The 20181-nt window shown below is 39.5% G+C and overlaps 1 protein-coding gene, 1 non-coding gene and 1 pseudogene across 2 annotated transcripts; 2 read left to right on the top strand and 1 right to left on the bottom strand.

Moving 5' to 3' along the window:
• The first annotated feature begins 937 nt into the window (after positions 1–937).
• LOC142174316 (small nucleolar RNA R71) lies at positions 938–1044 on the top strand. The gene has a single exon (XR_012703586.1). It is a non-coding gene; the product is annotated as a small nucleolar RNA R71 (small nucleolar RNA).
• Positions 1045–2608: 1564 nt separating this feature from the next.
• On the top strand, positions 2609–10969 carry LOC142166816 (uncharacterized; annotated as a pseudogene).
• Positions 10970–11529: 560 nt separating this feature from the next.
• Positions 11530–12189, bottom strand: LOC142168353 (agamous-like MADS-box protein AGL62). Its single transcript, XM_075229034.1, has one exon. It carries the CDS (start codon positions 12187–12189, stop codon positions 11530–11532), a length of 660 nt encoding a protein of 219 aa, XP_075085135.1.
• Positions 12190–20181: the final 7992 nt, after the last annotated feature.

Consider the following 20181-nt stretch of genomic DNA (forward strand, 5'->3'; position numbering starts at 1 on the left):
CCACATAGCTTTTGAGGGAAAGGTAGCGCAGGCATATGCTTGCTCTCCTCATGTTCCTCCCTTCTCGATTTTTTTTCCTTCTTTTTCTCAGCTTTCATTGGGCCTTTCTTATTCTTGTCATCATCACTTTTCAGCTGCTCCCCACTTTATTTTTCAAGTATCACATCTTTTTGGATCAAGGTGGGGACTTTCAGCACTTGTCCACTTCTTAAGGTTACAACATTCACTATTTCTTTAGGATTTCTTTCAGTATCAGCAGGGAGAGTGCATGGAACCCTCTCAAATAATATTGTTTCAATTTGTCCCACCTACGTCTCAAAATTTTTAATTGCTACCCTTTGTACTTCAAATCTTTCATCAATTTTCACAATGAAGGCCTTTATGAAATCTTCTAGACTAGGTTGATTGGGCTGTTAAAGTGGAAACTGCTGCCACGACTGATTCATAAAACCAGGAGCTCATTATCCCTGAAATCTGGGGTTGTTTTATTGCCATGCATTTGCTAACCCCAGGTGAACTCCATGAAAAACTAGGGTGCTTCTGACCCATTACATTAAAATTATAATTTCCCACAGCATTCACTTCCTTAGTTGAGGCTTGACACTCATGAGTAGGGTATCCTCTTCCACATATATCATAGGCTACATGAGGCTCACTTTGTATCGTGGCTAAGGTCAAATTCCGGATTTCTTTAGCCATAGTATCAAGTTATGCCTGCATAGATGTATTAGCATCAACTTGGTGAACACCAGTTGATCTTCTTCTTTCAGCACTCCCCGAGGGCCACTGATTAGCATATTCAGATAACTCATCAAGAATTGTAACTATCTCCTCTGGAGTCTTCTTCATCAAAGGGCCTCCAACTGCATTTCTCAATATTCTACGCGAGTCCGGTGTCAATCCATCCCAAAAGTCCTGGAGTTGCATCCAGAGTTCAATTCCACTGTGTTGACACTTTCTAACAATCTCCTTAAACCTCTCCCATGCTTCAAAAATAGTTTCAATTTCTTTCTAACAAAAGTTATGGATTTCTCTTCTAAACTTGCCTATTTTAGATGAGGAGAAATATTTATCAAGAAATTTCCTGGTCATCTTCTCCCATGTTCTGATCGATCCCGTGGGCAAGCTTCGAAACCACTTCTTTGTATCATATTTAAGTGAAAAGGGGAATGACCTTAAGTACACTGTATCTTGTGACACCCCATTGTATTAAAAAATGTTCATAATCTCCTCGAAATTCATTAGATGTGTGTTTGGAACTTCGCTCATCTTTCCTATGAAGACACAATAGTTCTGAATGGTTTGAAGCAACCCTCACTTCAACTCAAAATTGTTAGCTCCAATTTGAGGTGGTCTAACACTTGATAAGCCTTGATTGTACATCGGTCTAGCATAATCGCCCAGTGATCTCCCAAGAATGGGAGCTATATTCCCGAACTGGTTTGCAGCTAAGGGTTGATTTTGAGCAATTCTCTGACCCCTCTCTTCTTGATAGATAATCTATGCATCTCTAATAGCTGCTTCCTCAGCATCCCGTGCAACTTTTTCTCATTGTTGGGTTGCTTCCCTTGCAGCCAAATCTATATTATCATCACCATTTCCATCCATAAGTTCTTTGGTTGAGTATTGCCCAACCTTTTCTTAAACTTATGCCTTAAACCACTTATTTCACAAGAGTGTTAAGAAAGGTCCAGGTACCAAGAGAGAATCACGACAAAATGGGTAAAGGCTTATAACATAATTATCAAATGAGAAAGGCGAGAGTTCCAAAGGGGGTTGACTAGGGGTAATGACATTGGTTGGCAGTAGAAAGCTGAAATAAACCAAGGAAAGCTAACAATCATTTCCCAAACCAAGAAAAACTTAGGATTTCGCCTTGAAGCACATTCGGAGCAAGTTCTAGACCATTCATACGGATACTTGGACTAGCAACAAATCACCTCACCCCTCACACAACTAGACCGTAAAAGAGGATATAATTGAGAGCCTACAATAACCACAATCAAGTTAAAGATCACTATCGTCCAATAAGCCGCTCGATGATTACAAAAGTCAACTAAAGAGTCTCAAAGTCACTAACTAGAGTAAATTTCTTTCATAAACTTTGTTTCAAGCCATAAGCACGCAGTTAAGTGTGTTGTACCAAATGAAGCATGAATAACTCTTTTTCGAGAATGATTTGATTAGGCATTTTATTCATTAATACTACTATTATTATTACCTAAACACAAAAACAGATTCATTCCCTTAAGAAGGTTGTCACGCCATCCATCGTTGGGATGAGTCACCCGGTTCACACAAAAACTACCGTTGGAAATAACCGTGGCATTAAGAAAATCATAGGTTTATTATCTACGAAAACATAAAAAGAAGCTACTAACAAAACAAGAACTAAACTAGAAAAACAAAGAAGCTAATGAACAATAACTACTAAAGATAGATAAACTACAAATAAGAAAAGGACTAGTCTCAGCTGAACTCGGTTGTGTCCGATCAAGAAAATCTGGCCAAAGATCTTGAGGTGTCCAAGTCAGAGGTTGCCGAGGTTGATGATAGGGTGGCTCAACACAAGGATGATACCGAGGTGACTCAGGACCAAGCGAGAAATATGGTGAAGCACGCGAAGTGGAAATCCCGAAGGGAGCCCCTCGAGGGAGTCCATGCTCGGGATTTTGATTTATTGGCTGAAATCGAGAATGCCAAGATATATGAAGCCAAGGCCAGGAAGCTGGCTTATCCCGAAGAGGAAGACTTCGAGAGGTATGAAGATTTAGGTGAGTCCGATGGTGGCGAAGACCCTGTAGGTGATGACGTGGCCCCCGATGAAGACTAGGCCATTTAGGATCTTTTTATGCGTTTTGCCTTTTGTTTTTTGTATCATCTTTTTGTTGAGGCCATTCCGCCTTTGTAAAAGAATTGTATCGGGTCTATTCAGCTCTTGTAAAAAGAATTTTTTTTATATATATATAAGGCTTTTTCCCTTTCATAGCTTTTGAATTTTTCCTTTGCTTTTTTATCTGTATTCGCAAAGATCGAAATGCCTTAGCATGAAATAGTTAGGTTATGTTCGAAGGATCGAACAAACCTTGCCTTTAAAATTATTTTGTTTTAAGGCATCGTGGGGATTCGATGTTACCGAAAACTTTTTCCCAAAGTAGTTTAGGTTTATAGTTTGCCAAAGGTAGCCTTTAGAACCGGTTATGAAGATTTTTTGAAGGCCTTGTTTCTGTTACAAGTCGCGAACATCTCCGAACCTTTTTTAATATAATCAAAGTCTTTTCGAATTCGGGCAATACCAAATAAGCTTTGCGCCCTCGGGTTTTATTATCTTGGCACGGTTGTAGCCCTTTAATTCGGGGAATGCCAAATAAGCTTATGCCCTCGAGGTCTGATGGCTCGGACCATCCGAGTTTGTTTTCGGGCGGCAGTCCCCGAGTGAGCATGATTGTTCGAATGCGGATTAAGGTGGCCCTTGGACTCAATACCTTTAGGGAATCATATGTAGGAAATTCTTCGAGAAATGTAAGAAAAAGTTTAAAGGACAAGAGGTGTATGCGCAAGGAAGAGACTTCTTTTCATTTTTGTGCATAATAGTTACACATGTATATTGGCTTTGTTCCAGGGTCCGAGCAGTCTACGTGAGCACGGTTCATTTGACCGTTTGGCCCTTACAATGAATTCTATCGATCTAGACCCTTCAATCTTGAAATCTCTTTCCATGCTAAAGTCGATATCTGAGGGTAATGCCCCCCAGTATCCGGGGTTGATCGAAGAAATGGCTTGAATGCTGTTGTGATTATCATCGGCTTGTAGCCGGTCTTCAACTTTAAGTTATCACGATTTACTGGTTGCCACGTTAAAAACCTTGCCGGAAAACCCATTTGGGAGAAAACTGGTTCAAGGGAAAAAGAGTGCAACGCGTGCTTTCAGACCTAAAATCTCGTATCATCCCTTGTTGGTTACCTGCAAGCGTTAGTTTAAAATGTAAATAAAGAAAGAATGGGGTCGTACCTTAGTAGTAATATTGCTTCAAGTAAGTTATATTTTAGTTGTTCGGTAGTTGCTCGTTGTTCATTGTTCCGAGTTTGTAGGATCCTTTTTCCGGTGATCTCGACAATTTGGTACGGTCCTTCTTAGTTTGGCCCCAATTTTCCTTTGTTCGGGTTTCGGGCGCTTAGTGTGACCTTCCTTAGTACCAAGTCCCCGATATTCAAATGTCTAAGGTTGGCCCTTTGATTGTAATACCTTTTAATCTGCTGTTTTTGGGAGGCCAATTGGACATGGGCGGCTTCGCGCCTTTCATCTAATAGCTCCAGGCTCGTACTCATACCTTCATTGCATATTGTAGTCTGATACTTGGTTCTCCTACTTCGACAGGGATTAGATCTTCGGTGCCATAACCTAAAGAGAACGGGGTAGCCCCGGTACTGGACTTCGAGGACATACGGTATGCCCATAGGACTTCGGGTAGTATTTCCTTCCATCTTTCTTTGGCATCGGTTAACCTCTTTCTAAGGTTTTGGATTATGGTTTTGTTGGTAGATTTGTCTTGTCCATTCCTACTAGGGTGGTAGGGTGTTGATTAAATCCTTTTGATCTTGTGGTCTTCAAGGAATTTGGTTACTTTGCTTCTGATGAATTGTTTCCAATTGTCGCATACCATCTCGGCCGGTATTCCGAATCGGAATATTATGTCGTCCCAAATGAAATCGATGACTTCCTTATCCCTAACATTCTCGTATACTTGGGCTTCCACCTACTTAGAAAAATAGTCCGTCATAAATAATATAAATTGAGCCTTAACGGGTGCCCATGGAAGGGGGCCAACGATGCCCATTCCCCACTTCATGAATGGCCATGGTGACAAAACTGAGTGCAGCAGCTCCCCGGGTCGATGATCACCGGAGCGTGTCTTTGGCATTCATCATATTTTCGAACGAACTCCTTTGCGTCTTTTTCCATGTTGATCCAATAATAACCGGCCTGATTATTTTCCGAACCAGCGATTCGGCACCCGGATGATTTCCACAAGTACCTTCGTGTATTTCCCTCAAAGCACACTCAGTATCACCCGGCCCTAGACATATTGCAAGTGGATGATCAGATGTTCTTCTAAGCAAGGTTCCGTCTTTGGACAGGCTAAATCGAGTCGCCTTTGTACGTAGGTCCATCGACTTTTTTTGATCCGAGGGCAGTTTACCGGATCTGAGATATTCCACGTACTTATTCCTCTAGTCCCAAGTTAGGCTCATCGAGTTGATCTCGGCGTGGCCTTCTTCCACCACCGATCTCATAAATTGTACGACTTCTCCCGAGTTGAACTCTTCGTCTTCGACCGACGACCCTAAGTTAGCGAGCGCATGGGCATCACTGTTTTGATCCCGAGGTACGTGTTGCAAAGTCCATTCTTTGAACCGATGTAATATCACATGCAATTATTCCAAGTATCTTTGCATTCGTTCCTCTCTGATCTCGAATGTTCCATTGACTTGATTTACCACAAGGAGGGAGTCGCACTTGGCTTCGATCACCTCTACCCCCAAGATCTTGGCTAGTTCAAGGCCTGCAATCATAGCCTCATATTCGCCCTCGTTGTTATTCAATTTCACAGTCTTAGTAGATTGTTTAATTATATTACCTGTTGGTGGCTTTAGTACGATGCCAAGTCCGGACCCTTTTGCGTTTGACGCACCGTCCATGAAGAGGGTCCAAATTCTCGAGGAAGTTCCTGAGTTAACCAATAACTCTCTTTCGACCTCGGGTATTAGGGCCGGTGTAAAGTCGGCCACAAAGTCTGCCAAATTTTGAGACTTAATGGCAGTCCGAGGTTGATACTCAATACCGTACCCACTTATTTCTATGGATCATTTGGCCAATCGGCCCGAGAGTTCGGGCTTATGCATAACATTCCTCAATAGGTAAGTAGTTACGATACATATGGGGTGATATTGAAAGTACGATTTTAGCTTCCTAGAGGCGCTTAGTAAAGCGAGCGCCAGTTTTTTCAAGTGAGGGTACCTAGTTTCGGCCTCACCTACGGTCCTACTAACATAGTAAATTGGAAATTGCGTACTTTGCTCTTCCCGAACTAGGACTCTACTTAACACTATCTCCTTGACCGCAAAGTACAAGTACAGTTGTTCATTTGTCTTCGGTATGTGAAGTAGGGGCGGGCTCGATAAATACCTCTTGAGTTCCTCCAAAGCTTGTTGGAATTCCGGGGTCCACGAGAATTTGTTCTTCTTCTTCAACAATGCAAAGAATCGGTGGCTCTTGTTAGACGACCTCGAAATAAATTGCCCCAGGGCGGCTATTCATCCGGTTAACCTTTACATAGCCTTTACACTGTCCACAACCGTGATATCTTCAATGGCTTTGATTTTATCGGGATTGATCTCGATTCCCCAATTGGATACCATGAATCCTAGGAACTTACCTGACCCAACTCCAAACGCACATTTTTCTGGGTTCAGCTTCATATTGTACTGCTTCAGTACGCTGAAGGTTTCTTGCAATTTTTTTAAATGGTCCTCTGCTCGCAGGGACTTAACTAACATATCATCAATGTAAACTTCCATTGATTTTCCTATTTGTTCCTCGAACATTCAATTTACTAGGCGTTGGTAAGTAGCACCGGTATTTTTTAATCCAAACGACTTTACGTTATAACAGTATGTGCCCTATTTAGTGATGAAGGAAGTTTTTTCCTGATCACCCGAGTCCATCCGTATTTGGTTGTACCCGGAATAGGTGTCGAGAAAACTGAGGATCTCGTGGCCGGCTGTGGCATCGATCATACGGTCTATGTTGGGCAAAGGAAAAGAGTCTTTCGGTCATGCCTTATTCAAATCTTTGTATTCTACACACATTCTTAGTTTATTCCTATTTTTAGGGACTACCACTATGTTTGCTAATCAATCCGGGTATTTAACCTCCCGAATAGACCCTATTTTAAGAAGTTTAGATACATCATCCTTGATGAAAGCATGCTTGATCTCGGACTGGGTCTCATGTTCTGTTTAACAGGGTGAAAGTTTGGGTCCACGCTTAGCTTGTGAGTGGTTATCTCCGGCGGGATTCCTGTCATATTGAGGTGGGACCAAGCGAAACAATCTTCGTTAGTTATAAGAAATTGAATGAGTTTTTCCCTAAGCTCGGAGCTTAGCCCCGCGCCCAGGTATACCTTTCGATCGGGCAAGCTTTCTCTCAATATGACTTGTTCCAACTCCTCGACCATCGACTTAGTGGTGTCGGAATCATCGGGGGCTATAAAAGATCTGGAAACCCCATAATCATCATCCTCGACTTCCTTTTGTTTGACCGAATCTGTAGAAGATGGTATCAGTGACTTCTATTTGGCCCCGTTATTTACCATCTGGTTTGGGCCTTTAGATGTTGAAATTGTTGATGTCGGTATCACCTCTTCGACCGCGAACATTTCCTTCGCAAACGGCTATTATCCGTAGACTTTTTTGACTCCATCATGTGTTGGGAATTTTAGTGCCTGATGTATTATCGAGGGTACCGCCCTCATGTTGTGGATCCATGGCCTCCCGAATAAAGCATTATACCTCATGTCCCCTTTGATCACATAAAATTTAGTCTCCTGGATGGTCCCGGCGGTGTTTACAAGTAACATTATTTCACCCTTAGTAGTCTTACATGCCATGTTGAATCCGTTCAAAACTCAAACTACAAGCACGATTTGGTCTTGTAGACCGAGATGCTCCATGACCCATGATCGAATGATGTTGGCTGAGCTACATGGATCAATTAACACACGTTTAACCCGAATTTTATTTATGAGTACAAATATTACCAGTGCATCATTGTGGGGCTGCATGATCCCTTCTGCATCCTTGTGTTAATTGTCGACAATTTTTCGTTCTGTGACTGTGAATGCCATGATATTTGCACATCTGGTTAGGATCCCTTTGGGTTGGATCAGACTGTAGAGGTCGAGTCAATTTGGTATCTTTGATACACCCGATAGTTGATATAATGATGGAAACATCGACAATGATGTTATATTCTGATAGCCTCGGTGCGTCTTTGGACCTGTCGAAGCCATTTTTGGTTATAAGTCCTCGGTTGCTTTGACCTCTTTCATTTCTCATGGAGTTGCCCGGACCCGCTGCTTCTAAGATCTCCGTTATATGGCTAATACTGATCCATGTTTGGCATCGGTTCGCGATCGACATCTCTCTTGACTCTGTCGAAGGTTCTTACAGGATAGACAAACCTCGAAGGGGCCACGAGTTGATCATCTTCGACTCTGATTTTCGATTGATATCTGTTATGCACGTCTGCCCATGTAACATCCGGGTATTCTATTAAGTTTAGCTTCAGCTGCTGTGAAACCACCGAGCTTTGAATATTAAGTCCCTGAGTGAAAGCTTGAACAACCCAATCATCAGGGACCGACGACAGATCCATTCGTTCCATTTGAAAACGACACACGAACTCTCTAAGCATCTCGTTATCCTTCTGTTTGACTTTGAAAAGGTCTGATTCCCTAGTCTCGACCTTGATGGCACCTGCGTGTGCTTTTACGAAAGAATCTGCAAGCATAGTAAATGAGTCAATAGAATTAGGAGGTAAATTGTGATACCATATCATAGCTCACTTCGACAGGGTCTCCCCTAATGTTTTCAACAGAACAAACTTGATCTCATCGTCCTCCAGGTTGTTCCCTTTGATAGCAAATGTATAAGAGGTTACATGCTCGTTTGGGTCGGTCGTTTTATTATACTTGGGTATTTCGGGCATACGGAACTTCTTGGGGATCGGCTTCGGAGCCGCGCTCGGTGGAAAAGGTTAATGCACGAACTTTCTGGAATCCAGGCCCTTCAATATCGGAGGTGCTCCTGGGATTTGGTCTACCCTGGAATTGTAGGTTTCCACCTTTTCGTCGTTAGCCACGATCTTCTTCTCCCCTGATTCTATCTGTTTTGTCAGTTCCTCGAGCGTTTTTATGATCTCGGGGTTAGCCCCCGATTCATGTTCGTTCGACTTTTCTATGACTGGTTCATCCCTGCAGGTGACTTCCTGGGGAGGATCGGGCTCAACCCTACTCGGTGGATGACTTTAGTTCTGTAACTGAGCAATCACCGCATGTTGAGCCTGCAACATTTCGAAGATCACTCATAGACTGATCCCGTCTCCTTCAGCGGTTTGCGTGTTTCGAGTTGCCAATCGGGCTCCACCACGAACGCTATTTTCGGGGTCAGTAGGCAAGTTTATATCGATAGCCACATGCAAATTAGCGTCAATCGGATCTGCGATCGGATTTCCAACGGGATCAGGAGGTGGTATCTTGTTACTAGGCGCTATGTTGTTATTTTCACCTTGGTGACCGGACTCGTTGTCAACATGAATAACTACTGATTGAGAGTTTGACATTTTTGTATTTTAGCCTGGAACCAAAGACACTTCAAAGAGTTTGACATTCTTGAATGAATTATCAAACACCCTTTATATAGTAAATGAGTCCTATTCTAGGTACATTTCTATAAAAGGTAAAAATCTCTTGATTTGTTGATTACCGATTTCTTGGTGATACGTGCCCAGATTCTCGCCGTAATATCCGACTGGTTCGCGGATATTTCGGTCTTCTATTGTTTATCCTCGAGCTCGTTCGAGGCAAAGGTCGACACCAGACTCAATCTTCCTCGAAGGCTGATTTTCCGACCTCGGGTGCTAGCTCGGTGAGACTCGAGGCCGGTCTTCAGTCCGTGATCATCATGTTTCAAACCTAATCTACGAAATTGAAATCGATCTTGACTTCGACCGTATACAAGACGTAAATACTAAATTCGTTCATGCAGCAACAACGCAAAGAAGGAAGAAAGGATAGTTAGCATCAAAGACATTGCACTAGACCCTTGATCAAAATAAAGATTTTGACATAGTCCGAAGTTATCTTACTAACCTATATACAACAGAAAATTAAAAATTTATTCAAATAATGTTAAGATTTAGGGTTTGGATTACCGAGTTCTTTTGTCGTGAATTTTGGAAGTACTCTTAGCGAGAGAGTTCGTAGAGAGTGAGCTGGTACTCATGAATTGTATACATTCAATAGGAATTGGAATGTAAAACTTCATTCAAGTAATTTTCATTAGGAAACATTGTACTTAAGTTTTCACTCCTGTCTCCCACAGAAAACTGCAGCACCAAGGCGACCTCTCCAAAGTCGAAAAGGCCACCTTAAAGCAACGAAATAAAGCATACCTCAAAATCGCCCGTCGCAACCTTCTTGACCTTGATAAGAAAAATCAATTCTCCATCCTCCGACTCCTCATTCACTCCCTTCAGAAACTGCAAAAAACCAATAACCCTAATAGTATTAATGGTAACCCTAATCCCTCATGTGTTACTCGCGAACAGCTGATGTAAAGGCTACGCAAAAAGATCGAAATGCTCTTTGGTAACAACCGAGGTACTGGCAAGAACAACAAACCTAATAGCCATAGAGTTGAAAAAAATGCAAAATCGAAGAAGAGAAATAGGAGTGAATTGCAAGGAAATAGAGTTTGGAAAAGTCAAAATCTGAGACGATGGTGATGATAAGAAGAAGAAGAAGAAGAGGAAAGTATCAAAAGCGAAAGAATTAAAAAGAGTGAAGAGGCTGAAAAAGGTAAAGAGGGAGAATCGGAAGGTAGCAGAGAGGGAATTATGGAAGGCAGCAGCAAAGAGGGCAATGGGAGTGGAAGCGTATGATAATCCTTCAAAACCGAAGCAAAGTATGAAGAAGGAGACGAGGAGGAAAGAGAAAAGCAGGGAGAAATGGAAAGAAAGAGTTGAGACCAGGGAGAAGATTAAGGAAGAGCGACATCAGAAGAGAAGGAATAATATTGCTGCCAAAGTCAAGGTGAAGAAGCTGAGAAAGATTGCTAAAACTAAACTGGTCATGTTGCACTCTTTATTTTACATTTTCTTAGTATTTTATTTCATTGTTAAAATTTGAATGTGGTTTCTTATAGTCTTTATTCCACCTTTTATTGACAGTGAGGTCACACGTTAGTGCCACTTTTCATTGATTTACTAAAGCTTTAATCTGGTTTTTTTTTGGTTTATTACTTAAGCTTATAATTGTAATAACAACCGTATGTTTTATTATTCTGCTTACAAGAAAATGTATTCATCTTTTCCCCATTAATCATTTTGCATGGTAAGAATACTTGATATATGTTCTTTCAGAGAAATTATTTGACGGATATATATTATTTGTATAAATTAGGGAAGGTAGAACTCAACTTCACACTAAGAAATAAAGACATGATTTTGTTAATGAAAAGCAATGGATGAAGGTAATTGCTGGGGAAGTAATAACATGATAATAGCAATAGAAGGATTGCAAAATATAACGCAATTACCAACATATTGATTTATAAGGGCAACCATTTGTTGTTGCTCATATATAGGCAATCAATACACAAATTGAGAACTTGAAAAACTTGTATCAAAGACCAACTAGTGAGGTATTCGTTGGTTTTAGTTAATAATAAGAGGTAAACTAGAACAGAATTAAAATAATCCAGCTGAATCAAAACCAAAGTTATGGTTATGAAGATTATTTGAAGCAACCATGATTTGAGCTGGCTTGATATCATAGTTGTCAAATATCCCATTACCATTAACACCAAAATAAAAAGAAGAGTTAGCAGTAATCTCAACTATAAACTTGCTTTCTTGATTTGTCACATTATTTTTTAAAACCTCCATGGATTCCTTTAATTGTTCAAGTTCATGCAAACCAAGTTGACTTATAGGAGCTTCCCACCAATATTGACTTTGACTCGTTTTCCTCATTTGATCAAGTGATTCTCCTCTTATCTTCTCAATTTCAAGCTCAGCAAGAATCTGAGTTAATTGCAAATTGAGCTCACGAACACTAGCATTTCGATGAGCCTCAACAAGATGAAGTGATGAATTAGAAATCGGATTATGATTTCTTGACAGGAATCTATCGATAATGGACTCAACATTAGGGTGACCAAAAGAAAAAACTTTTCTTGCAGGAGAAAAAACTATGATAGCTATTTCAACACCACAAAGTGTGCATAGTTCGCTAGCTTTCTTGAAAAGTCCAGAACGACGTTTTGAGAAGGTAACTTGGAGATGATTTTTCACCTCTATTTTGGCAATTTTGATCTTTTGACGACCAATGCTAGGTTTCTTTGCCATGGCTGAAACTAAAGAATATTAGAGATAATTCTTGTGGTTTTTGAGTTAACATTCTAAGTAAAAAAAATATGGACTATTTAAAGGTGCTTTGGAGTACTCTCACACTTGTTGTCTTTAAAATGATTTTACTATTATTTCTATGTAATGTGTTGATTTGGGATTTAGAAAATCTTATCCTTTTAATGGATTGATAATATGATACTCAATGCACCCTAGTTGGCATTATTAAAATAATAAGGTATATATATTACTTGTGATAGTCAAATTTTTTTCTGAGTTATCCCTTTATAAGTAATGACTTGATTGTTTGTTACAATTGTCAACCCTTCTATCTATTGATAGGTTTATATGCAGCTAGCTAGAAGGGATAAATGATAATTAATTAAGAGAGTAAGATTATTTTAAGAATAAATGATGGTGAGTGAGAAAAGGAGATATTTGCCAATATTAGAGATACTATACGTAATTATTTTTTTTGAGTTGTAACCTAAAGACAATCATGTTTTGCATTTACTTTTTGAGTTGTAACCTAAGGAGAAGCCAATTATGATAATAGTTGGATAATAATAGTGTCTTAGCTTGAGAAATCAGGTGGTGATAATTAAGTTTAGATATTGATGAGTTATGAATCATAAAAGTTAAATAACATATATAGATTATAAGATATGAAGAAATTGCAAAAATTGTGTCGGAATATGGAAATTTTCGTGAAATAAATTGTTGTAGTGGATCATACGGTTACAAATAATAAAGTTACATAATAATTAAATAAAGAAAAATATGAAATATTTCTTAAGAAGGATGGTTCTATCTCTAGATTTTCCAGAAGAAGAGACAGAAAATTTTCTAGAATAGCAAGTCGGGATTCAATAATCATAAAATGTATCTTCACTACCATTAAGAGGAACAAATATGCAAAGTAATATATTGTTAGCAGAATGAGCTTATTAAAATCTAAAAGATTTAAAGAAAGAATGAGGTTTTTTACAGTACATTTTAATTTTCTTAATGATTTTGTGCTAATTTATAGGTAAGGACTATAGATGCCAGCACTAGCATGAATACATTTTTATCAAAAGTTAAACTTGATTTCAAGACAGATAATGATAGAGTACGATAATTTTCGTATATTTTATCTTATCTACTATAAAGTTTAATTTATATCGCAGTAACTGAATGTACCCGGGGAGTTTTTATATGACATCTTTCCACCTTAAAGTCTTAAAACCCTTTTGTTATTGCATTTACCCTCTTTTTAGTTTGTAAGGATATGTCTTCCCCGATGATCAAAGACGGAGCTAGATGATTAACTACAAGTTCGGATGAATCCAATAACTTTTAATTAAATATTATATTTGTATTAAATTTTTTAGTAAATATGTATTAATATTTAATTACGAATCCAGTAACTAAAATGAATTGTGGGTTCGATGATAAAATCAGAACCCATAAATTTCAAATCTTGACTCAGCCTCTACCGATAATCAATGTCTTTATTTTATTTTTACAAGAATCACTTAAAAGTAATTTGTTTCCTTTCTGTATATAAGATCAAGAGAAACGCTAAAACCTACTATAGACTGTGATGGCGCCCAACGTCGTCGTTAGGCAAGCCAACGGTGAACTAACACGTTAATTATTCATTTTATTACTTTCGAAATCATAAATTTTATTAAGTAAAAAAATTTACACCTTTAAAATCACGGGTACATACATAATTAGTAAAGCATAAAAATAAAAGGTGATAATAATATGCAAATCCGTAAGCATGAACTAGAATATCCCAAAACCCGGTGTCACAAGTGGATAAGCATTTACTGAATACAATAATAATACATCATTTGTGTCTGGAATGCAAATAAGACAGGTAAAGTTAATAGTGCGATGGAGACTCCGTAGGCTGCGATACATAACCTGGAATGCAGCTCACCATAAAGTCTCCTCAGCAGCAGCGCCTACGCGCCAATATGTCCGCCAGATGAACCTGTCAGATCCTACACATTTAGTATAGAAGTGCAGCATGAGTACGTAAATCAACGCGTACCCAGTAAGTATCTAGTCTAACCCCGGAGAAGTAGTGACAAGGGGTCGACATCGACACTTACTAATGGTCCAATAAATCAGTATGATAATTCATAAACAGATATCAAGCACAATAGTAGCAGTGAGGTAAAACATGTAACTAACATGATCTTTCAAAATTTCTTTTTACGATATAAATTTCTCAATCTCGTATCCTATCTCTCAATAACTCGGAAAATATCAAGTTCCAATATCAAACGGATAAGGAATACCATATAAAATGCCAGGCATCAGTGGAAGGATAATCGTAAATATTCAAATTGCTAGCAATATAACGCACGATTATGCTGAGATCGTACGACCCGATCCAGAGTGGTGTGTACACTGCCGAGGGTCGACCGACACGAACTAGAGATGCATCTCATTATACTGCTGAGGCGTTCGGCCCGCTCCACAAGAAAGGAAAGAACTTATCGAATTACGAGACACATGCTTACAATACAGTACATGAGCATAAAGTGGATATACCATTTACCGTTTATCAGATATTTTTCCAACAACTCAAGGTGATAAGGTTCGGCCTAATATATATTCCTAAATCAATTTCAATTATAAATTCACTTAATTATGCTAGCAAAAATGAGTTCAAATAATCCAAATATTACATGATAAAGTCTTAAGTCTACCCGGACATAAACATACTTTAGCTACATATGGATTCTCGTCACCTCGTGCGTACGTAGCACCCACAATAAGTAGCACGTAATAATTATATCACCTAGGGGGTAGTTTTTCCCTCACAAGGTTAGACAGAAGACGCATCTCACTCCGAAGTTCCATAACCGACTGCAATGCCTCTCTAACTCTTTAATTCAAAGCCAAACGATCCGAAACTAGTCATACAATGTGCAATTCAATCAAAATATACTCCAAATGCGTATAATTTAATCATTTATAATAATTTCCAACTCCGCTCGAAAAGTCAAAAAAGTCAACCCTCGTGCCCACGTACCCGAATTTCGAAAATTCTTGAAGATAATCATTACCCATAATATCACGAACTCAAATATAAAATTTATTTCTAATTCCATGTCCAATTTCGTGGCAAAAATCAAAAAATACCAAATTTTAGGTTTTCTTCAAAATCCCACAATTTCTACAAAATTTCATGTTTAAATCCTTGTAGAATCCATGTAATTAACCAACATTATGTGGGAATTACCTACCTTGCCGTAGATGACGAAAATATCCCCTCGAACCGAATCCTGTATAAGTATCAAGTCTGCCCAGGCTCGCTCTTCTTCACATTCGCGACCACCTGATCGCGTTTGAGATGCCCAGCTTCCCCTGCCCTTCGCATTCCCGCTTTGCCCCTCGCATTTTTGAAGGCCTTCTGCCTCGCAGCCACCCAACCTTCTTCGCGTTCGCGACCTTCGTGTCACGTTCGCGTAGGTTGCCTCTGCTCTTCTCCGCATTCGCGACCTCTGTGTTGCGTTCGCGATGAGCAAATCCCAATAGCCCAAAAATCTTTCTTCGCGAACGCATGAGACCCTTAGCGTTCGCGAAGAACAAAACCAGACACCAGCACCAGTAGTTGCAAAACAAGAAAATATGGTCTGAAACCACTCCAAATCACACCCGAGGCCCCCGGGACCCCATCCAATCACACTAACTAGTCCCAAAACATAACACGAACCTGCTCGAGGTATCAAATCATACCAAACAACATCAAAACTATGAATTAATTATCGAAACCTTCCTCTCAACGTTCAAACATTCAAACTTTGACGAATGCATCTGATTCGTACTTAAACATTCCGGAATGACGCTAAACTTTACGCACAAGTCATAAATCACAATACGAACCTATTCTAAGGCTCTGAATCCCAAACAGACATCGATAACATCAAAATCAAATTCAAACCAAACTTATGAAATTCTAAAACTTTCAAAATGCCGACTTTCCAAATTGAGCGCTGAAATCCTCCCGGACTACCCGATACTCAACTCGAACATATGCCCAAGTTTGAAATCATCATACGGACCTATCGGAACCTTCAAATCCCGATTTCGAGGTCATTTACTCAAAAGTCAAACTTTAGTCAACTCTTCCAACTTAAAGCATCCGAATTGAGAATTTTCCGTCCGAAACAACTCCAAACTTCTCGAAATTCAATTCTGATCACACGTACAAGTCACAAAACATGAAGTGAAGATACTCTCGACCGCAAACCACAGAACGATGCACTAGAGCTCAAAACGACCGGTCGGGTCGTTACATTCTCCCCACTTAAACATACGTCTGTCCTTGAACGTGCCAAGAATCATCCCAGAGTTGTCCAAAATCCTGATTTAACACCTCGTGCGCCTACCCGTGCCACCACGACCCATGTGAGCAAATTAGCTCGAGCCAGATTGAAGATCCTTCCTATAACCTTAGCTAACAAGCCTTAGAACCAAATTCCAACATCCGGAATTCTCCACGAGACCCTATTCTAACATACGAACACAGCATCAATCACTATACACTGGACCTAAACATAATCATGCACCTATGCTGAAATCACACCTTGAACCACATAAGTCATTTGCACATAATAACATCTTCCGACCACAATAGCTACAATTTTACGAATCTGATGCCCGTAATACACCTCATAACACATATAAGTCATGTTCCAACTCTCGCAATACTGCCACGACGAAAGAGATGTGCAGAAACTCATAACCACCTGTCAAATCAATAAATCATGAAGTCTCTCCACCTGTCAAGTATCATTACCTCATTTTAAACTGAATAACGATATTTTCTCTATAATATAATCTGATCGCATTGATCTCAGGTCAAATAACCTTGTCTCGCCCAGTACAAGTTGCTCAGGCAATAAGCCACCTCATACACTGTCTAAAATCTCATACAGTGCCATTAAAACGCCAACAAGCTACAACTCGAATGTGACCCATAGGGAAGAACGAACTCATGCAAACAACCATCCAGCCCGCGTAACGAATAAAACAGCCAAACGGATGTTATGGCTCCATCTTAGAGATAAGAAACAAGACACACAAAATAAGTATAAGGAACCGTACTTAACATCTCACTGTTGCGGCGTGCAACCCGATCCAAATATGACATTGTTGCGGCGTGCAACTCGATCCAAACAAGACATTGTTGTGGCGCGCAATCCGATCCAAATATGACATCATTGCAACACACAACCCGATCGACACAACATACATGTGGCAGCATGCCACATAATCTAAACAATATACCCGTGGCGGCGTGCCACCCGATCCAAACAATATACCCATGGCGGCGTGCCACCTGATCCAAACTAATATACCTATGGCGGCGTGCCACCCGATCTACACATAACAATCAATAAGGAACCACCCATCACGCCGAAATGCTTATACTTAGGAAATGCCCGAATGTTGACCACAAGCACTCCAAGTGTATGAATATAACCTTGGGGAGACGACTAGTGCCATGCGCTACCAAAAACTCAAGCATGACTAAGGTGCAATGCCTAATTTAGCTACGGGCTTCCAAATACTTTTTCGGACACGCTCCTAAGTCCAAAATCACCATATGGAGCTATTGGAATAATTAAAACTCTATTTCGGGGTCGTTTACACATAATTAAACCTTAGAACTAAGCACATGAAGATATGGAAGAATGCATAATGGATTGGTCTTTAGGAAAACCTCTTTCGATTATTCTCCTAACTAGGTCTAATCAATGATTCAACTAGCCTCTTTCGATTACTTAGAAGAATCTATGAACTCAACCAAAAATATAATGCAAAGATATCACAAGTTATGTCTCTCTCGATTACATGAAAAAAGTGAATATAGATGCAACATTTAGTTCATCTGAAAATGATTCAATACATAAAACTAGAGTTATAATCTACAAAAAATCATCAATACACCAAATCCATCAAACCCTAAATGGAACCACTCCATAGATATGGAGAAATTCATCACAAATAAAATTAAAGTATAGGAAAACATAAATTCAATCCAAACTTGGGTCTTGAGTGAGGAAGGAATGATGAAATCCTTGTGCTTGTGTTCTTCCAACTCCTCCTTAGGTCCGAAGTATGTCTAAAAGTCTAGAAAATAGCGTTTTTCCATGTATTTATACCAAATAGGGTCGGCCCCAGACGAAATCACCCTTTCCTAGCCGAAATATGACTTTCACTCTGTAAAACTTGCACAGGCGTGCCACATGGGGCGACGCGCCATGCGGGGAATTAGTGGGGAAATCCAAAGAGCTCAACAATTCACCAGGAAACAAAAATACATTGTTGCGGCGCACCATGCGCCGCAGCAGTGCAAATTTCTCAGAGTGTCGCTTTTTGCGTGATTTTTGACTTCTAGACTTGGTCCTCGACCCCTGATCATGATACCGGCTTAATCTCTTGGGATTTTACTCATACTTCAAAGCTCCAAATAGATCGGATTAGCTCCACAACATCTAAATAGCTCGAAATCACATCTACAAGGCATAAAATACATAATAAGTGCAAAACACCACTAATTAAAGCTCAACACAAGTAAAGTACAGTGAATTAGAGTGAAATAAGCGACTAAAACACCATATTATAGCCTACCATCAACACCCCATACTTAAACCATTGCTCGTCCTCTAGCAATCTAACTACACTTTATATAGGCACGACCTTTTTCAACAACTCTCATAACTCATCATACCAAGAATATTTAAAACAGGTTTGACTCAAAAGCACCACGCATTTTCTACAACCACTCACTTACTCTAACATAGAGATCAACGACATTACCTTTCCTTCATGAATCAAGTGCCATCACACAGTAATAGAGAGTAGTTCCACACACAATAAAATTTAAGAACAATTAGGAACTCAAGATAGAAAGAATTCACTCACTCTCAGAAACAACATTCATGTGCCACAACAGACGTACCATAGTTTTGCCCGTAATGTACTACTCTACTAATTGAGCTCATTAAGTCAAGGATCAAGTAGGACTTTATTTCGTTGTAATGTAGGTTGCGAGATGGGTAGGATACATTTGGATATAAGAGTGACTACACCTCCCTAAGCACTTTAATACATACACTTAATCGTTCAATACCCCACACTTATGTCAAACCATAACTCCACCTTCACATCAATACACATTAACTCCCTACTTCTTTAAGCACAAATACATAAGAGTCACCAATATCAAGGAATATTTTGCATAACAATACAACTATTTTTTCATTTCTTTTTCAATTCAAGTGGCTCTTACTTTTTCAAAGCAGTGTACCTTTCTCTTTATTTCAATAGCTCCACTCAAAAGCCAAACCAATACCCCACACTTCAACTTTTACAAAGTTCATGACAAATTCAAGTGCTCACGCGAGGTAAAAGGTTCAAATAGATGGTCAATTTAAACAAATGGGTCAGGCATGAAATGTGGTTGCCAAAGAAAGAGGATTAAATGCTCAACGAGGTTAACTAAGATACACAACAATTAGGCGGGTAAAAGCATACATCTGTCTCAACAAAGAAATGCCTATATAACTTCCAAGACTGAATAAAACTACTATTTTGCTTTGCAAACACACGGGGCAAGTTCTAGGCATCAAATGCAATGCACAGAATACACAAAACCTCACACATACATGGAACATAACTCACTCAGGATTGGACTATCAACATACTCTAGTCAAAGCAATTAAGCAAAGTTAAGATCATACAATTTAAGGTACTTATACAAGAGTAGAAAACTGAGCCTAAGCGTCACAACTAAAGCACTCACTATTCTCAAGGGATAATAAAGTCATGACATATTGCCTTCAATTGAAATCACAGCACAAGGTTTCCTTCTCCTTAAATAAAAACTAACTACACCCGATTCAAACAAACCTCTTGGAAAAAAAATGGTACAAAGAAACATCAAGGGAGAATTATTACACTACCTACAAACGAAAATCT

This window comes from Nicotiana tabacum, chromosome 2 (genome assembly GCF_000715075.1).
Source record: "Nicotiana tabacum cultivar K326 chromosome 2, ASM71507v2, whole genome shotgun sequence".
Lineage (NCBI taxonomy): Eukaryota > Viridiplantae > Streptophyta > Magnoliopsida > Solanales > Solanaceae > Nicotiana > Nicotiana tabacum.

What these genes read in the sequence shown, in the direction of transcription:
- LOC142168353 (XM_075229034.1), bottom strand. Translation starts at nt 12,189, where the DNA reads ATGGCAAAGAAACCTAGCATTGGTCGTCAAAAGATCAAAATTGCCAAA.